The sequence below is a fragment of the Lutra lutra genome, chromosome 13 (assembly GCF_902655055.1).
Source record: "Lutra lutra chromosome 13, mLutLut1.2, whole genome shotgun sequence".
NCBI classification, from domain to species: domain Eukaryota; kingdom Metazoa; phylum Chordata; class Mammalia; order Carnivora; family Mustelidae; genus Lutra; species Lutra lutra.
The window spans coordinates 74,741,636-74,761,726 of record NC_062290.1 but is presented as its reverse complement, the minus strand read 5'-3'; the positions used below and the strand labels follow the sequence as shown (position 1 = coordinate 74,761,726).

The 20,091-nt window shown below is 38.7% G+C and overlaps 1 protein-coding gene across 5 annotated transcripts in view; it reads right to left on the bottom strand.

The window, feature by feature from the left end:
• KIAA1958 (KIAA1958 ortholog) overlaps positions 1-20,091 on the bottom strand; it is a 169,090-nt gene that overhangs the window by 58,828 nt on the left and 90,171 nt on the right. For all 5 annotated transcript variants that reach the window (XM_047699537.1, XM_047699536.1, XM_047699532.1 and 2 more), the window contains one exon: positions 17,944-19,138. In XM_047699537.1, coding sequence (XP_047555493.1) covers positions 17,944-19,114 — 1,171 coding nt within the window. In that variant the 5' untranslated portion in view covers positions 19,115-19,138. The remainder of the gene's footprint in view (positions 1-17,943; positions 19,139-20,091) is intronic.

Sequence of the window (20,091 nt, the reverse complement as noted above, 5' to 3'; positions counted from 1 at the left end):
CATTTTCAAAAGTAAAAATCACTCCTTACACAGTTCAGGAATTCAGCCATGACTGCATTTTACTTCAGTGAATTCACATATCCTTAAATATGCTTTGCATAAATTAGAAATATCTGAGGTTTAAAAAACACATGGTTTAAAGAGTATTCACATGAGGAAAAGGTTATTTTATGTATATTTCCCCTAATAAAAATGAATTTATTAGTTTTAGCATGAAAGTAGTACATGTTCAATATAATTTTTTTTTCCCAGAAAATAAAGGTATAAAGAAGAAAGAAAAACTGTCCATAAATCCATCATCCAAAGGCGGCCACTGCATATATTTTGATATATATCCTTCTGATTTAAAATTTTAATTAAAAGTCTGACTATTTAATCACCAAGAGTCTAATCTGTTGCATCTTAACTGTATACTTCAGTTTTCTTTTGTGATGTATTTTTATTTTTTTGGAAATACTGCTTTGTTTTATGTTCAAGAGGAAAACTACTATTAACACAGTAATGCCTGGTTAAGTTACTGTTTTCTGACATATTCCTGTTAATCATCCACAATTACAGATTTTAAGAGCTAAATGAGAATTTGGCATTTGATTTATTATCCATTAATAACACACAGAACTGAAAATTCTTAAGAACTGAAAATTCCCTATGTCTATTTTTGCCCCTATCCAAACTGTTCTCCACATAGCAGCTTGAGTTTTCCCAAAAGAAAGCAGAAGAAATGAAATTATCTCTCTTTCTTTCTAGAAATTTTAGCAATTGCATATTTACTTTGACACTCAACAAAAACACATTTGTACCTCAACATGGCAGGCATTGTTTTGGGTATGTCTGTATATGTCTCCTCAACTGTTTAAATACTTTGATTTTCACCCCCTCCTTGTGGAGACGATTAGACAATAAAAGCAGATGCAGAGTGGGACTAGAAAAGGAAGAGTGAAAAAGGAGAAGTTTTGGCAATGAAGTTTTTAGAGAAATTTAAAAAACTGAGGGAAAGTTGGTATAGGTCCTCAAAGGACTTCTCAGTGTTAAGAGGGAAGATAACGAAATGTGCAAGAGAAGCATCAGCATGGCCAGTGACCCTGGTGGTTAACAGCATAAACCTGGGAACCAGAATGACTGGGTCAGAATCCCAGCTCTCCCACCCTCTTACTGTGTGACCTCCAGCAATTTAAACCTTTCTTGACTTAGCTTCTTCATCTGTAAAATGGAGTTAATTATAGTCCTGACTTCATAGAGCTGTGAGAACTGAGTTATCATAAGCAGTTAGTGAAATAATAAGCACCCTATAAGTATTGGCTATTTTTATTGCTATTTCGCACATAGTAATCAGAGAGAGCTAACAGCATATGACCCTGCCTATGAAGAAAAATTATCATCACCATTTGTTAATAGCTCATCAGTATGTCAGTCAGAACTGAGTATTTGAAAAGCACTCTTCATGAGTTTGCTAAAATGCTATGGCTTCAGTGACTGAAAACAAATAAGTACATTATATTAGGTAACATCTGATGAATTTACAAAATGAAATGCTATACTACAACAGAAATAGTTATAAAAGATTGTGATTAGAAAAAAATTTTGATTAGAAACCAGGTCTTCCTTTAAATTTACATTCAATTTATAGAACTGCATATCTTAATTAGTAAGACTCAAAATGTGAAGGCATCTTTTACTGAAAATGAATACTAAAGTAAAAAACAAAGGGATTATTAATCAATTTGAAACAAAAGATATATGGCACATAATGCAAAGGAAAACAGATAACACATAAAAAGAGAAATGCAGAAAACTCTAATAAATTACCTCCTTTTTTCTGAGTTAGTCTATTAATATTCATTTAGTAATAACTTAATGGATAGGAGAATGCTAATTTCTCTACTTAGGTCAATGGGTAAAAACAAAACATATTTTTGAAAAATTCATTATAAAATAAAAATTAAAATATTTTTCTACATAAATCAGCTTTCTATTACCCACTTACAAATATAAGCAAAACAGAAAAATAAAGCTTTTTTTCTTAATGGTGAGATGGCTTTTCATTTCATAGAATAATTATTTAGCAGCAGTAATTATAATGTATAAAGTTGTTAAAAAGTTAGTGATCCCTAACATAAATCTTAATGTACACTAGTAATTTTACACTAGTGTAAAATATAATTTCAGGCATTATTTTTAAGGAATATGTACCAAATCCTAAAGTCAAATTCATATCAACAGCATATTCTTGGATTGTAAGGATTCTTTATTTTTTCTGCTGAATGAAGTTAACAGGTGGAAAATTAAGTAATACTAAAGTTTTTTTTTTTTTTAAAGTTTCTAGGGGTGGGAGGGAGTGATATCAGCAAGATACCTGAATATCACCCCAATCAACAATAATTTGGTATGCATGCATGGACAAAAGCACCTCTGTGGGAGCTCTGGACTAGGTGGGAGATTGTGAAACCCAAGAAGAGTCCAATACCACGGAGAGCCATTTTGAGAAGGCAAGTTCACACCCAGGTGGTTATCTCACCAACTATGGTCCTGATCTGTAGTCAGATCCTCAAACAGTTCCATAACCTGAGGACTCAGCTATAGCTCCATTTGGCTTTAGTTATATGCCAAGGGACCCACAGGAGGATTCATGCCCACATGCACTAGGTAATAGGCATATAGACCCTGGTTCAGGGTGTGGACCCTCAAGTGGCCTGTAAAGCACATCCAGCCTCTTCTTGGCTGTGGGCGGGAGCCTCTGGAGGTGACCCCTCCAAACTCTGTCAGACTATAGTTTCGGAAAGGCCCTGTAACTCGGCTCCAGCTGCTTCTAGCCATAACCTGAGTACAGCCCAGCTGACACAGGAACCTGGCAGGAGACACTCTCATCTGTGCCTCCAGAAATTCCAAAAGGGTCTTATACTTGGCTCCAGTCCTCTTATAGCTGCAGTTTGCCGGGAGTTCCACAGGTCCAAGGACCCATCTGCAAACCCAGAGATTCAGAAAGGACCTGATACTCAGCTCCAGCCTCTCAGCCACACTCCATTAGTACTACTGCTGGTCCAGGGATCTGTAGAAGACACTCCTATCTGCACCCCCAAGAGATCCTGAAACAACCCTATACTCAGCTCTAGCTCCTTTTGCCATAGACAGGGAGCATTGTAACCTACCCAGGGACCAGACAGGAGACACACCCATTTGTGCTTCCAGAGCCAGGTCTACAGACCTTGACCATGGCTGTGGGACCATAACCAGTGCTGGGGATCAGTTACAGCTTTCTAGGCCATGGTCCAGGGCCAGTCCTGCCAACCTAAGGACCTATCCAGTCACCAGGCAGGAGTCTTTCCAAGGACCCAGTGGGAGCTACAACTGTCCGTACATCCAGTTAATAGGGCCACTGTCTGAACTGGGGATTCTAAAGTGGACCTTTGTCCCAGCACTACTCTACCAAACAAGGTACTCAAGACAGTCCCATCTGCTCAGGGACCAGAAAAGATCCACACCACCCAAGCCACTGGTAACAAAAGTACCAACTGCACCCGCCAACAGCCTCATAACTGTCCAGGCCAGCATGACTGTGATTCCAGAGGTAATCCTACCAGCAAGAAAAGGAAAAGATCTCTACCTGCTGAAGTCAGTCTGTAAAAACTGGAAGAGGTGTTTGCTCCTTCAAATGTATAGGCAACGCAAGGCTACAGGATCAGAAGAATCAGGCAAATATGACAAAGATGATTAAAGGAACCAAAGGAAACTAATAAACCTCCCCAAGTGATCTAAAAAAAAAATGGAGATCTATAATTTACATGACAAAAAATGCAAAATAATCATCTTAAACTCAACAGAATGAAAGAGAACACAAACAACTAAACAAAACCAGGGAAACAAAGCATGAACAAAATGAAGTTTAATAAAGAAACAGAAACCATGAAAAAGAACCAATCAGAATCGAGGAGCTGAAGAATGTAGTAACAAAAGTGAAAAAGTTCAATAGGGAGCTTCAAACACACTTGATCATGCAGAAGAGTCAGTGACTTTGACAGATTATTTGATATTGGCCAGTTAGAAGAACAAAAAGAAAGCAATGAAAAAGAAAATAAAGAAAGCTACATGAATTATGGGCTAACCATGGAGAGAATGAATATTTGCATCCTGGGAGTTCCAGAAGAAAAGAGAAAGGAGGCAGGGGCGCCTGGGTGGCTCAGTGGGTTGGGCCTCTGCCTTTGGCTCAGGTCGTTATCTCGGGTTACTGAGATCGAGCCCCACATCGGGCTCGCTGCTCAGCGGGGAGCCTGATTCCCCCTCTCTCTCTGCCTGCCTCTCTGCCTACTTGTGATCTCTGTCTGTCAAATGAATAAATAAAATCTTAAAAAAAAAAAAAGAAAAGAAAAAAGAAAAGAGAAAGGGGGCAGAAAGCTTTTTAAAGAAATAGCTGAAATTTTACCACATCTTGGGAGAAATATGGACATCCAGGTATGGAAAGTTCAAAGGTCTCCAAGTAAGATTAACCCGAAAAGTACTTCAAGACCTATTATAATCAAAATGGTAAAAGTCAAATACAAGGCTGGGGCTCCTGACTGGCTCAGCTGATTTGGTTAAGTGTCTGACTCTTGATTTCAGCTCAGGTCATGATCTGAGGGTCAAAAGATGGAGCCCTGCTCTGTGCTAGGTGTGCAGCCTGCATAAGATTCTTTCTCCCTCTTCCTCCACCCCTCTCCTCACCTAAAAAATACATTTAAAATTTTTTCTTAAAGATTTTATTTATTTGACAGAGAGAGAGATCATAAGTAGGCAGAGAGTCAGACGGGGGGGGGGGGGGGGAGCAGGTTCTCCGCTCAGCAGGGATGCTGAGGCAGATGCGGGGCTCCATCCTAGAAACCTGAGATCATGACCTGAGCGGAAGGCAGTGGCCTAATCCACTGAGCCACCCAGGCGCCCCATATACTTTTTTTTAATTTAAAAAAAGACTAAGAGAATTTTTTAAAAGACAAGGATAATTTCAATTTTTTTAAGAGATTGTATTTATTTATTTTGAAAGTAAGAGCATGCACCTGTGCAGGAGGCGGGGAGGAGCAGAGGGAGGGAGAGAATCTCAAGCAGACTCTACACTGAGTGTGGAGCCCTACTTGAGGCTCAATGCCATGACTGTGAGATCATGACCTGGGCTAAAATCAAGAGTGGGGCATGTAACTGACTAAGCCACCCAGGCACCCCAATACAAACAGAATTTTTAAAGTGGCAAGAGAAAACCTATTTTTTTTTTAAAGATTTTGTTTATTTATTTATTAGACAGAGATCACAAGTAGGCAGAGAGGCAGGCAGAGAGAGAGGAGGAAGCAGGCTCCCCACTGAGCAGAGAGCCTGATGCGGGGCTCGATCCCAGGACCCTGGGATCATGACCTGAGCCGAAGGCAGAGGCTTTAACCCACTGAGCCACCCAGGCGCCCCGAGAAAACCTATTTTTAACAGCTCCCAGGTGACCACATATGGAGTCAGGAGGGCCTAGAGCATTCAAGTCTAGTCTAAGAGGCCAGTCACTCGGCTGGAAACTCAGACAGGCTCTGGGCTTAGGGACAACTGGCAAGGGAGGGTGACAGTGAGAAGTAGAGAGGAAAACCAGTCTCCCTAACCTTCCCACTTCTCCACCCTCACCTTTTCAAAAAGAAGAAGAAGAAGAAGAAGACAACGATGACAAAACTTTGCTAAGGAAATTGAATGCAATCACCCAAGAAGAAGAAGAAGGAGAAGACAACAAAACTTTGCTAAGGAAATTGAACCCAATCACCCAATCAATATGGTATAGCTATGACCTCTATTGTGAGTGCTGGTGCCTGAGACTTGTCTCTTTAAGACGTACTCTAGGAGCCTAAAATTTGGGTAAGTGATAGGAAAAACCTCACAAAGAAAAAAGGGGAAGAGGAAGCAATTGGAGGTTTAGGCTATTTCTATCCCAAGATAAGCAAAGGTAGGTGCTTAGCAGTGACTCAATGACTCTGAGTTAACAAGCAGGAATTCTAAGTAAGCAGTCACCTACTTTTTTTGTGCCTCATTTCCCATCAGTAAAATAACAGAAACAACCTTTTTCTTCATGGAACTCAGGTAGTGTTATTTTGGAAACAGAAAGTGCTAATAGATAATAGGAGAACATTTGGAGGAGGGGGCTTGGTTGTTTTTTATTTATTCCACCAGAACTTGAAAAAATTCTGCAGGTCAGCATCCCATTAAAATCATGAGGAGGAGAGCCATACTGTTGAAATTTATAAGAATAATCCCCAAATTCTTTATCTATAAATAAGTACACTAGAAGACAATGTTAGTCAAGTTTGCCTTCTTACAAAAAAAAGCCCTCCTAGATGTTCAGTAATAGCAATAATGTCATACTATCCTCACCTCATAAATACTCCACAATTTTTGTTTCATAATTTATATATATATTTTAAAGATTTTATTTATTTATTTGAGAGAGAGAGAGAGAGAGACAGAGAAAGAGAGAGGGAGAAAGCACATGAACACAAGCAGAGGTGAGGGGCAGAGTGGCAGGTGAGTGAGGAGCCCGATGCAGGGCTTAATGCCAGGACTCTGGGATCATGACCTGAGCAGAAGTCAAACGCTTAACTGACTGAGCTACCCAGGCATCCCCATAATCTATATTTAAAAAGTAATCATGTTTTAAATATACAAAAGAGTATACAGAATAATACTAAAGTATTTTTTGCCATGACTCGGAGGGCTTAGTATGGATTAAAATAATCCTTATAATCAACCCTACAGAATAAATACATTATTTTCTTCATTTTACAGATGAAAAGGTGAAGCCACAGGGAAGTTAAGTAACTTGCCAGTCACCCAAAAAATAACTGGCAGAGGTGGGATATGAATCCAGGCAGTTGTGTGTCTGGATTTCCATAATTAAGCAGTACACTTACGTTGTCTCTTATGTAACACAATTCATATTCCTGTCATTCAGATTTAATACACGCTATTATTTTGTTATATTTTTTTTACATCTTTTTGAAAGAAAATGCTACAGATACAGTTCAAATTTCCTGTGTACCCGTTCCCATCCCCCTTCCTCCCCAAAGGCAACCACTATCATCTGTGGTATGTCCTTCCATGTTTCATAATTAATTACACATGGGGTGTGTGTGTGTGCATGTGCACATGCATGTGTAACAACAATATACTGTTAATATTTGTTTCTTTTTTAAGACATGGACTCTATCATTCTGCAATTGTGTTTCCAAGATTTATCTACATTAAGAAATGCAGATCTGTGGGACGCCTGGGTGGCTCAGTTGGTTAAGCAGCTGCCTTCGGCTCAGGTCATGATCCCAGCGTCCTGGGATCGAGTCCCACATCGGGCTCCTTGCTTGGCAGGGAGCCTGCTTCTCCCTCTGCCTCTGCCTGCCACTCTGTCTGCCTGTGCTCACTCTTGCTTCTCTCTCTATGACAAATAAATAAATAAAATCTTTAAAAAAAAAATGCAGATCTGGCTGATGCATATATTCCACTGAAAAATCTATGAATTTATTTCTCTATTGATGGATACTGAGGTTGTCAATGTTTTGTTTCATTTTGTTTTGTTTTTTAGAGATTTAATTTATTTGTCAGAGAGAGAGCACAAACAGGGAGAACAGCAGGCAGAGGGAGAAGCAGTCTCTCAACTAATTAAGGAGCCTGATGTGGGATTTAATTCAAGGACTCCGGGATCATGACCTGAGTCGAAGGCAGCCCCTTAACCGACTGAGCCACCCAGGCCTCCTGTCGATGTTTTTTTTAACTTCTCATCACAAAGTTGTAGTGTACACTTCTATACATCCCTCCCCCACCCATGTATATATTTATGGATGTTTCTCTAGGGCAAATGCCTAGAAACCAAATTCCTAGGTCGGATGATATGAATATCTTTAATTTTATTAAATATTGCAAATTGCTCTCAAAATGGTTGTACTAATTTATATTCCCGCAAGCATGTCCCCCTTTCCCCATACTTTCAACAACACTTGAGATAGTTAAAATTAATACTTTTTGCCTTTCTGAAGGTATCTCATTGTTGTCTTGTGTTCCTTTCATTACCAGTGAGGTTGAACATTTTTCTTTCTTTTTATTTATGTATTCATTTGAGAGAGAGAGAGAGAGAGAGAATGGGGAGGGGCAGAGGGAAAGGAAAAAAGAATCTGAAGCCAACCCCACACTGAGTACAGAACCCGATGCAGGGCTTGATCCCATGATCTATGAACTGAAATCAAGAGTCTGACGTTTAACTGACTCAGTCACATCCAGGTGCTCCTAGGTTGAACATGTTTCATATTTACTAACTACATGGCTTTCCTCTTATTAGAAGTGCTTCTTCATTTCCTTTTCTCATTTCCCTAGTGGATTATCTGATCTTTTTCCTGCTGATTTGTGGCAGTTTTTAATATATATTCTGTGTATGAATATTTTTGGTTATATGAATTAAAATCATCTCACAGATGATTGTTTATCTTTTAACTTTATGATATCTCTTGTCCCAGCTAAGACTTTTACTTACAGTCTTTTACTTTAAGGTTGTCAGCATTTCCAGTCTTTTCCTTTATGGTTTGTGCCATGTTTTAAAAACTCTTCCTGACATCAAGGCTATTTTGCAAGATTTCCTCCAGATAGTTTTAAGCTTTATAATTCCATATTTAAATCTTTAAATGAGACTTATTTTCATGTCTGTTGTGAGATAAGGATCTAATTTTATTTTGTTCCACATGGGTGACCAAATGTCCAATACCATTCATTGACCGGTCCATCCTTTTTTCCTGAAGATATTGCTGACAGCAAGCGCTGAGTCCCAGAAACCTATGGTCCCAGGTATACAAATTTTCCCTAAGATATATTTTCATGGTCAAGAAATTACCAACAGGGGCACCTGGGTGGCTCAGTTGTTAAGTGTCTGCCTTTGGTTCAGGTCATGATCTCAGGGTCCTAGGATCCAGCCATGTATCGGGCTCCCTGCTCAGCAAGGAGCCTGTTTCTCTCTCTCCTCCCTGCTCCTGCTCCCTCTCACTATCTCTCTCTCAAATAAACTAATAAAATTTAAAAATTAAAAAATAAAGAAATCACCAACACAATGACCACACTCATACCATGTGCAAGGCACTGAAGTTGAAGAAAAGGGTGCTGCGTAGTTCCATTAAAGCCTCCTTCAGCATTAAAAGAGAAGGGGAACACAATAAATTAGGTAAGTATCTAGATCATTAAGTTTCTTCCAAGAGACCAAATGTAATAAAGCTCAATCCCCTTCAACAGATCTTACGGAACTCTTGACATTACCACCACTACCCATGGCAACTCAAGGGCAAAATTATACAAGGAGAGAAAGAAATAGAGGGTAATAAGGAAGGAAAGAAATGAAAAAAGAAAAAAAAGTCCAAGTCCAGATTTCCTAAAACTTCCTTAGTTGGGCTATGTCCAGGTGATTTTGCTGTTCAATCCCTCTGTCAGAGGTATCAACTTAAGAAATGGTAAAGAAAATAGATCGTTTCAGGAAATAGTACCACGTGAATTCATGTGGAAAAAGGTATGCCTAAGGGAAAACTAATAATTCAAAATTAACTTTTAACAAATATTTAACATAGTGGTATAAGAAGTTCCAATTGGGATTTCTCTCATTTTCCAGAACTACCCTTTATGTAAAATCCATAGCTGAAAGCAAAGGTCCTAAGTACCTGCTTCCCCTATTCTAGGTTCAGGGAGGTATGTTAACCTGTGCTTCCAACCACTCCTCACAAGGGACACATTTTAGCAAAAACTCCCCGTGGGAAGGGAGGGAAGATTTAGTGTGGGGAGAATCCACATCCTATGGATTGGTTGTGTAATATGTATAGCAAGATATCATTCAATATGGGGCATCTTGGTATCAGTGGTTAATGACCAAAGGGATGTCATTAATTTTAGCTGAAAACACAAACTTAGTGACAAAAAGAAAATTACTTTATTTTTCATGCAACACCTAGGAGAGGTCAACACCTTTCCTAGGTTTAGAGGTTATATTCCCCCAGATTCCTTACTTAAAACAAAAAGCCCAGTCTAGCCAGCTTAGGCAGAAAAGCATTAATAAAGGCCAAAGAATTCCTAGAACACCAGTAAATGAGGTTTGGAGGTCTCCACAAATAATTCCCTGACCCAACACAGATTCAGTCTAGTAGAGGCAACAAAGCCACCAAACTCCAGCGACAGCCTCTACAGTTAGAACCACTGCAGGGATGCTGCTCCTGCTGCCTCTAGAAACTGCAAGATTTGCAATTTGCAAAACAGATTCTTTTGATTAGGGTCTGATGTGAGTGCATCTGACTGGTAAAGCCTAAGTTCACAAGACTGTGCCATCTCTGAAATAAATACTTGGAATCCAAGTTTTTGGCGTCTCCAGTAGGGAAACACAGATGCACAAAGAAGGGAATTCTCTCACACAGGAAAACTGTTCAAAGTTACTGGGTAGCAGGATGGAAACAATGTGCCCCACAATATGGGTCTTGCATTCCCTCTATCACTGCTTCTCCAGCTTCAATGTCCATACAAGTTATGTGGAGATCTTATTAAACACAAATTCTGAGTCTTTGGGTCTGGAATAGGGACTGAGATTCTGTATTTCTACTAGATTCTCAGCTGATACCAGTGATACTGTTCCATGGACCATTTTCTAGTAGATGTAGGGATGTCATCGCATAAGATCAGAGTCTACTTCGCTACTTAAGAGTATTGAGCACAGCATAATAATGGCAACAATGGTGATGACAACGAAAAAATATTAATAATGGTAGAAACTATTATTTGCTGAATGTTTATTACATGTCAGGTACTCTCTTTACCTATATTTTTGCATTTGGCCCTCAAACAATCCTGCAAGACAGGCATTACTATTACTTTACAAATGAGAAAACAGTCTCAGGAAAATGAAATGACTTAGCTAAGTTTACAAGGCTAGCAGGAGGTAGGGCTGGGAATCAACCTAGGCATGTCTGATTTCAAACTCTGAGTGACCAGTCTCTACTATCTCAATGGCCAGCACTGCCTGATATATGAATCCTAAGATAAGCACCCAACTGATAAGGAAGGAAAGGATGGTATAAACTGAGCCTGAATTTTTACTTTGCCTCTCTTTATTTGTCAGAATTTACATCTCAGGTCATCTTGCAGGAAGGTACAGGAAAGGGTACAGCTGCGAAAACAAATCTAATCAGGACGTCCGGGTGGCTCAGTCAGTTGGGCATTTGACTCTTGTTTCTGGATCAGGTCGTGATCTTGGGGTCATGATCTTGGGGTTGTGGAACTGAGCCCTGCATGAGGTCTGCTTAAGATTCTTTCCCCCTCCCCCTCTGCTCCTCCTCCCACTCCTACATGCACTCTCTCTCTCTCAAATAAAAAAATAAGTAAAATCTTTAAAAAACAAATATAGTCTTATTCTACCTTGGCAAGAAGAGGCATATATTTCTTGTGGAATAAGGAAATGTGTAAAATATAATGCATACATATACCATACATACGCATGCATATATATATAAACAAGCATATATTCATGTTTCTACCCGTTATTAGAACACTGTTCTAGTATATCCTGACCTTGAATGACATATATAAACATCTCCCATCTGCCCACATTAAAAAACAACAACACCACCACCACCAACAATAACACAAAAAACAAAAAACTTAAGTGCCCAAAACAAAAACAAAAATATACACAAGTAGCGTAGATAATTCTGGTTTGCTGTTCCTTTCAATATGACAACCTAGAACATCCTTGGAAGAACACCCCCATCTAACCTCCACACCTAATTATGTGGTTTATGTAAACTGGTCTCAATACCATTTCTAGGCGGGGGTCTAATGCCCCAGAGACTGATTCAAGGGTTAATGGGAATGTTGTGACACAGGTTCTGTCTACTGCTAGACATGAATCCTAGCAGCACTTGGCAACCACCTTGGGGACCATACAGAAATCAAACATCTACAGGGAGAGCTAATACCAAGGAACCTAAGGTGAGAAATGGCAAGAAAGAAACCAGACATCATTTAACATTTGGCTAAAAACTTGTTTCAAGATACGTCCTCGGACATAAAGCAATTTATACTTTTTAAACTTATTTTAACTCAGATTTTCTGTTTTTGACAAGAGAAACCATTGTTTATATATGACAACATATACCAAACAACTAGAATATAAGACTTAATCAATTTTTAAAAGCTTACTAAATTCAATTTTACATGAGGTTTCAAAAAGTACTCTATTAAATAAATTATACTCTTCCTTTTCTACAAATGCATTTTGTTTTGTGTAAGATATAATCCAATAGTGGGGTGCCAGGCTGGCTCAGTCAGTGGAGCATGCCACTCTTGATCACCGGGTGATCAAGTTCTCACCTGACGTTAGGTGTGGAGATTACTTCAAAAAAATAATAAAATCTTTTAAAAAGACATAATCAAATAATAAAAAAAATTAGAAGAAAAGGAGATCAATAACAACAGACTTGAAAATCATAAATGGGGGACGCATAGGCGGCTCAGTTGGTTGAGCTGCTGCCTTCGGCTCAGGTCATGATCCCAGGGTCCTAGGATCGAGTCCTGTATCGGGCTCCTTGCTCAGCAGGGAGCCTGCTTCTCTCTGCCTCTGCCTGCTGCTCTACCTGCTTGTGTTCTCCCTGTCTCTCTCTCTCTCTGACAAATAAATAAGTTAAAAATTAAAAAAAAAAAAGAAAATCTATAAATGGACCCAATTATAAACAAAAATGTTACGCACAAATGTTATGCATAAATGGGAATTATTCAATAAATGAAGCTGGAACATTTGACTACTGCAAAAATAAGGAAGTGAGGATCCAATCCAAAATCTATTCTGACTTCAGAGTTAAATGTAAGAAAAGAAAGGAGAGGGGCACCTGGGTGGCTCAGTGGTTTAAGCCTCTGCCTTCAGCTCAGGTCATGGTCTCAGGGTCCTGGTTTCAGGACCCTGGTTTCAGGACCCTGCATCGGGCTCTCCGCTCGGTGGGGAGCCTGCTTCCCCCTCTCTCTCTGCCTGCCTCTCTGCCTACTGTGACCTCTCTCTCTGTCAAATAAATAAATAATTTAAAAAAAAAAAAAGAAAAGAAAAGAAAAGAAAGGAGACTCCGGGGGGTGGGGGCAGCTGCAGCAGGTGGAAAACCAAAAAAGAACCAGAGTAAAACACAGGTAAATAGTCATCAGATTCAAGGGAAGGAAAGGACTTCCTTAGCAAAATAACCAAATGTGGGAAAGATGATAGCTAAATAGAGGCTGAAGGGCACCTGGGTGGCTCAGTCATTAAGTGTCTGCCTTCGGCTCAGGTCATGATCTCAGGGTCCTGGGATCGAGCCCCGCATCAGGCTCTCTGCTCAGTGGGGAGCCTGCTTCTCCCTCTCCCACTTCCCCTGCTTGTGTTCCTTCTCTCACTGTCTCTCTCTCTGTCAAATAATAAATAAAATCTTTAAAAAAAATGCTTTAAATAGAGGCTGAAAGGAATAACCTTCATAAAAATTAAGAAAATTCATCTCAAAAATATGCCATCAACAAAATTAATTACATCAAAATTACTTTAATGGTAAAGAGAGAAACGTATTTCCAATACACAAAATAAACTAGGAGTTAATATTTGTAATATATAATGAATACATATAATTTATTAGAACTAAAGATATGCATTTTTTTATCTTTTAAAGATGTGTATTTTCAAAAGAAAAACATATATATTTCAAATCTGATAAGCAAAAGTTGACTGCTTGCTACTATAAAATTTCTGGGGAAAAGCTGATTAATAAAATGGGTCCTTGCACAAAATCATAAAGGAAGTCACGTGTATGTGTGTATGTTTAAAAAAATATACACATAAAAACCCAACTCAGAATGCAATAGAAATTTAAATTTATGACAAATGCCCTAAATTTACATTTAATAACCTCAAAATGTAATGGAATCTAAGCCACTGGGGAAATAGTCATTAATTTTTCTAATAATATGTCCTCTTTACTCATTACTATTGGCTAAGATTTGGGATGAAAAGCATAAGAGAGCTGACATGAAAATTAATAATTTTATTCATACCTTGATTAACATTTTATCATTTTGTGAGTTTAGTTTTGAACATAAATAAGGATGACTTTCCACTAGGCGAAGAGAATTTAAACAGCATCAGTAAAAACTAAACAAAATGAAAAAATTTGTTTCTGGTTTACTCAACAGTCATTTGTCAGAATATTTATTTTAAAAAAATACTATTCAAAGATATGCAGTATTTCTACAATGATTTGATAAGGACCTGGCTTACACAACATCATTTTAAGAAGAGCACCTTATTTTGCTTTCAGTTAGTTCTTTCAAAAGGTTTCTTCCTGGCTTAGTCCCAAATATATTTTCTATATTAACTGAGTAAGGACCATCTGTACATATTCATTCACATACATTTGGATGTGCTGTAATTCTAAATTTAAAAAAAAATCTATATTTAGAATGAAGACTATCTACAGTAGTAAATATACAAAACAAAACTGTAAAGAGCACAGAGGCTAATTTGGGCTCTATAGAACACAGGTAAATTGTAAGTTAACTTTATCTAACTCCCACGAAAGAAAAATGTCAATGAGAGTTTTATTTGTTCCAGTGATGTTTCTAGTAAAATAGTATTCTTTTAAAAAAGATTTTATTTATTTGACAGAGAGAGAGAGAGAGACAGTGAGAGCGGGAACACAAGCAGGGGAATAGGGAGAGGGAGAAGCAGGCTTCCTTCCTTTTTCCTGAGAGCCTGATGTGGGGCTCGATCCCAGGATGTTGGGATCATGACCTGAGCCAAAGGCAGATGCTTAATGACTGAGCCACCCAGACACCCTTAAAATAGTATTTCTTTAAAGCTAAAAATATTTTAGCAATATAATAAATATCCTTCCAAAGAACAATGGATCAAAACATTAGGATGATTCCTTAGGAACTTCTCATCAGTTCTTCATACTGTTTTTCCTTAAAAGTTCAACTCTAAGCCAGACCAATTCTCTTTGCAAGAGTACAGCTAAATCACAGTTTATGATTGTATTAACCATGTGCTGTACTTGGCCATACCTGCTTTCTATAGCTATCATAAAAAGTGCAATTTCAAAAAAAAAAAAGAGTATAATTTTATTAAGAAATAAAACCTAAGAAAATGTAATCTATACAAAAAATAAACAGTTTAAAATATTTTTCAAATAGGTTGAATTTCTTTTCTATAACAATTATATAATAAGATATTCATATTTTGTTTAGTAAAAAGTCTTGGTGTTTCATTCACCGACCACTAGGCAGACGCAAGGAAATCTGGGTTAAGTTAGTGGAAGAAGTAACGCAGCAGTATTACTAAGCTGCAGTAGGTTAGTAGAAGGATACTGAGGTAAGTTCATGGAAGGATGTGTGATACAACAGTCTTACTAAGCTGTTTTGGTATATTGGACCACTTTGCAAAATACAATTCTGTATTCTACCCTCTAATATAAAATAAATGAGAATATAGAAAACTGTCAGGCAAAGTCTTCTATTTTATTTTTTTAAATGGTGGGGGAGACACAAACAAACCAGATACAACTATCTATTTAAGTGAAAAGATACCACTACTTTATTCTATATGTATTAAGAGTCAGATTTCCTACCTAGTACAAAGACCTTCACGAGCCTTCACGAGTCTAATGAAAATGTGTCTAAATTATGCTAGGATTAGCCAAAGACTATACTGTTAAAAAGTTCAACACCATTAATCACTAAGGTAGTGGAAATCAAAACCACAATGAGATACTACTTCATGCACCCAGGATAAATATCATTTTGTTAAAGAGAAAACAACAAATATTGGTCAGCATGTTAAGAAACAGGAAACTTTTTTACATTGCTGGTGATTGTAAAATAGTGGAGTTACTTTGGAAAAGTCTGGCAGTTCCTCAAAGAGTTAGAGTTATCATACACCCAGCAATTCCACTTCTAGGTAGTTGCCCACGTGAAATGAAGCTATACATCCACTTGTATAGGAGTGTTATCAGCAGCATTACTCATGACAGCCAAAAAATAGAAACAACCTCAATGTCCATCAACTTACGAAAGGAAAAACAAACTATGATATATCCATACAGTGAAATATTATTTGGAAATAAAAAGAAATCCTGATACATTGCTACAATGTAAGAAAAAAATATGCTAAGTGCAAGAAGGTAGTCACATGCTATGATTCCACATATATGAAATGTGCAGGATGGGCTAATCTATAGAAACATAAAATAGATCAGTGGTTGATGGTCTGGGAGGAAGAAAAGAGGGACTGCTGATGGGTATCGGGTTTCTTTCTGGGGTGGAAACAGTGCTTTGAATTAGATAGTGGTGATGATTGCACAACTCTGTAAATATACCAAAAACCACTGAACAGTGTATTTTTAAGAGTATATCTTATGGTATGTGAATTATATCTCAATGAAGCTATTATTTTAAAAAGAAAGAAAAATGAATAAACTGAAAAGCATTATTTTGAATCAGGATATGAATATTTTCCTTGTATAGTTTATTAATAATACCATGACTGTGTCAGCAAAATCATAAATTGGGTAAAGGCACAGGTACTGCAGGCTTCTAGGAAACTTTTTCCAAAATACATGACTTCCTTGAGAGGGATTAAAATGAAACAAACCAAAACGTGCCACAAATTTCTGCTTTCTATAAACTCTGTTCTGTATATCTGTTCATCTTTGTCCATGTCTACTTCTGGCTTATTATATTTGAATAATGAAGCCAAATGCATGACACCCAAACCCTTTTTATATAATAATAGCCCAGATTTAATAAATACTACATGTTAGAATCAGAGAACATTAGAATGTCAAAATTAGATAGAGGTCTCATACAATTATTTCTCTCTCCTCTCAGTCCATTCCAATTATGCCCATGTACTTCAGGAAAGCAAGTTATCAGACTCTTTTAAATTTTGAGATAAGGGGAGCCTGGGTGGCGCAGTGGGTTAATAAGGCCTCTGCCTTCCGCTCGGGTCATGATCTCAGGGTCCTGGGATCGAGCCCCACATCAGGCTCTCTGCTCAGCAGGGAGCCTGCTTCCCCCCACCTCTCTCTGCCTGCCTCTCTGACTACTTGTGATCTCTGTAAAATAAATAAATAAAATCTTTTAAAAATAAAAAAATAAATAAAATAAAAAATAAATAAATTTTGAGATGAAAGATAAAATACTTCTTTTAGAATTATTTGTTGCTTTTAAAATACTTGTTCTCAACTGCCACACCAACTAAATGAACAGAAAGACCAAGTTGGTTCAGACAAATAAATAATAATGAAAAAGCACCAGTTTTATTGTCATTACACACCCAACATCATGTCATTTTGGCTTCCAATAGCAACCAAATACCTTGGTATTGATAGGAGAGCATAAAAATTCTTTTCAAAGATAACATTAATATACCAAAATTATTCAGCTTGCAGCACCTGGGTGGCTCAGTGAGTTAAGTGTCTGACTTTGACTGAGGTCACGTCTCAGGATCATGAGATCAAGCCCTGCGTCAGGTTCTGTAATTAGCAAAGAGTCTGCTTGAGAGTCTCTCCTCTCCCTCTGCTCCCCACCCCTACTTACTTGCTCTCTCCCTAAAATGAATAAAATCTTTTTAAAAAATAATAAAAATAAAAATTATTCAGCTTAAGATCAAATATAAACCTTAAATCTAGCCATGCAATATTAACAGCACAATCCTACAGCTGTCCTCTCAGCCCTGAGGTACACTGACTGGACGGATGGCCTTAACTCAGATGAATGTCCTTCAGAATATTACCTGGATAGAATATATTTCATTATTTCTATATTTCTGAGAATAATAAAGGCCTGATTCCTAGCAAACTGAGCCAATGGTTTTGTAAGTGCTGACGGCGCAGAATTCTCTGATGTGCGTGGATGAGGGACTCTCTGTCACCTCATGTGCCATACCTGGTATGCACTGTGCTGTGGCCTCAGTGGTTATGGTTGGAGCGACTGGGGGCTGCTGCTGACTGGAACTCACTTCTGGCTCTGTGTTAACTGAGGGAGAAAGAGCTACCTCACAGGAGGAAACCTGGCTGGGCAGATGGGGCAGGAACTCTTCAGAAGCAACTTGGTCATCCTGTCCAGGCAGTTGCAGTGCAGACAAAGGGATGCTGATCTGTTTGTTAGGATGGGATGTGCTCACAGGCATCTGCATGGCCACCTGCTGGCTGGTACCATGGGCACCAGGGGGTCCTCTGTTTGGTGAAGCCAGAGATACCCTGGCAGTCTTCTGGACGATTGGTCTGGACATAACAGAGGGGGATGCAGACACACCATGTGGGTCTAGCTCTGTGCCAATGGCAGATGTCACATGGGGAATCAGCTTAGCAGACCCTATGCAGGAGGGACCAGCATGAGTCTGAGGCTTGGGTTTTGCCATCTGTGTCAATGAAAGGGCTGGTCCATCTACCCCTCCAGTCAGCTCTGCATTCGCCACAATGTAATAATCTTCAGGAATCTCTTGTTTGATTTTCTTAATGATGACATCATTGCTGCATTCATCAACCATTTGAGCTTGAGAGCTGGAATGGAGAGAAGATGGGACTATTCCAGGCCTTTTTCGAGCAATGCTTTGAGGCCTTTGGGTTTGGGGTTCAAAGTCACTATCCTCGTCTGTAACAGAAGACTCACAAACCATGTCAAACAGGGTGTTCTCATCTTCATATTCTTCTACAGCTTCATCCAGTTCAGAGGGTTCACTGCAATAAGAGAAGTCACAAGAGTCTCTGGTCCGATTACAGTCTAGCTTCGCTTTCACGGGTCTCCCAGGATACCTTTCAACAGGGCTAGTTTGTGTCTCAGAGGGCACTCCAATTATACTGGGACTATCAGAGTTAAAACTTCTGTTATCCTGGAAACAGACCCTTTCTTGGGACCCAGCTCTGCAAGTAGCTGTCAGTGGCCAGTGATAAGCATGGCCAGCACTACAGCCCCACATTGCTGTGAGGTTCCCATGGGAACCTTCCGAAAGCAAGTGTTTCAGGTTTGGAATGAGGCTGCAAATGGTCCCATGGCTGTGGGCCCAGCTGACCAATTTGGACAGATTCTCAGATGAAGTATGAAGGCAATCCTCCATGTTACAGGATCAGCAGTGTCCTTCCTAAAGGGAAATAATCAAAATAAGAAGCCATTATTACCCAAGATATTCCCATATCTCTATTACTTCAATTTCCTTGAACTATGATCATGTGGCATAAAAAAGAAATGTACTTCAAAACTGTATCTAGTTGGGGCACCTGGGTGGCTCAGTGGATTAAAGACTCTGCCTTTGGCTCAGGTCATGGTCCCAGGGTCCTGGGATCGAGGCATGCATCGGTCTCTCTGCTCAGCAGGGAGCCTGCTTCCTCCTCTCTCTCTGCCTGCCTCTCTGCCTACCTGTGATCTCTGTCTGTCAAATAAATAAATAAAATCTTAAAAAATATATTTTTTAATGAAAAAAAAAAGCTAGTTAATATCACTGCACATGGGCAGACTGGAAGAGAATACAGGTAAAAGTAAAAAAAAAAGTGATGCTTTATGGCTGTGAGAGAAGATTTTTGTTATTTTCCTTGATTGTTACAATAATATCTGCATAAAAAATGCATGAATGAATGGATAAAGAAGATGTGGTATATATATACAATGGAATACTATGCAGCCATCGAAAGAAATGAAATCTTGCCATTTGCGACAACGTGGATGGAACTAGAGAGTATTATGCTTAGCGAAATAAGTCAATCGGAGAAAAACAACTATCATATGATCTCCCTGATATGAGAAAGTGGAGATGCAACGTGGGGGGTTTTGGGGGTAGGAAGGGAGGGAGACAAACCATAAGAGACTCTTAATCTCACAAAACAAACTGAGGGTTGCCAGGGGGAGGGAGGTAGGGAGAGGGTGGTGGGATTATGGACATTGGGGAGGGTATGGGGTATGGTGAGTGCTGTGAAGTGTATAAACCTGGCGATTTAAAGACCTGTACCCCTGGGGCTAATATATGTTTATAAAAAAAATAAAAAAATTTTAAATATATATTAAAAATATTTGCATGAGAAAAAAAAGTGGGAAAGAAAA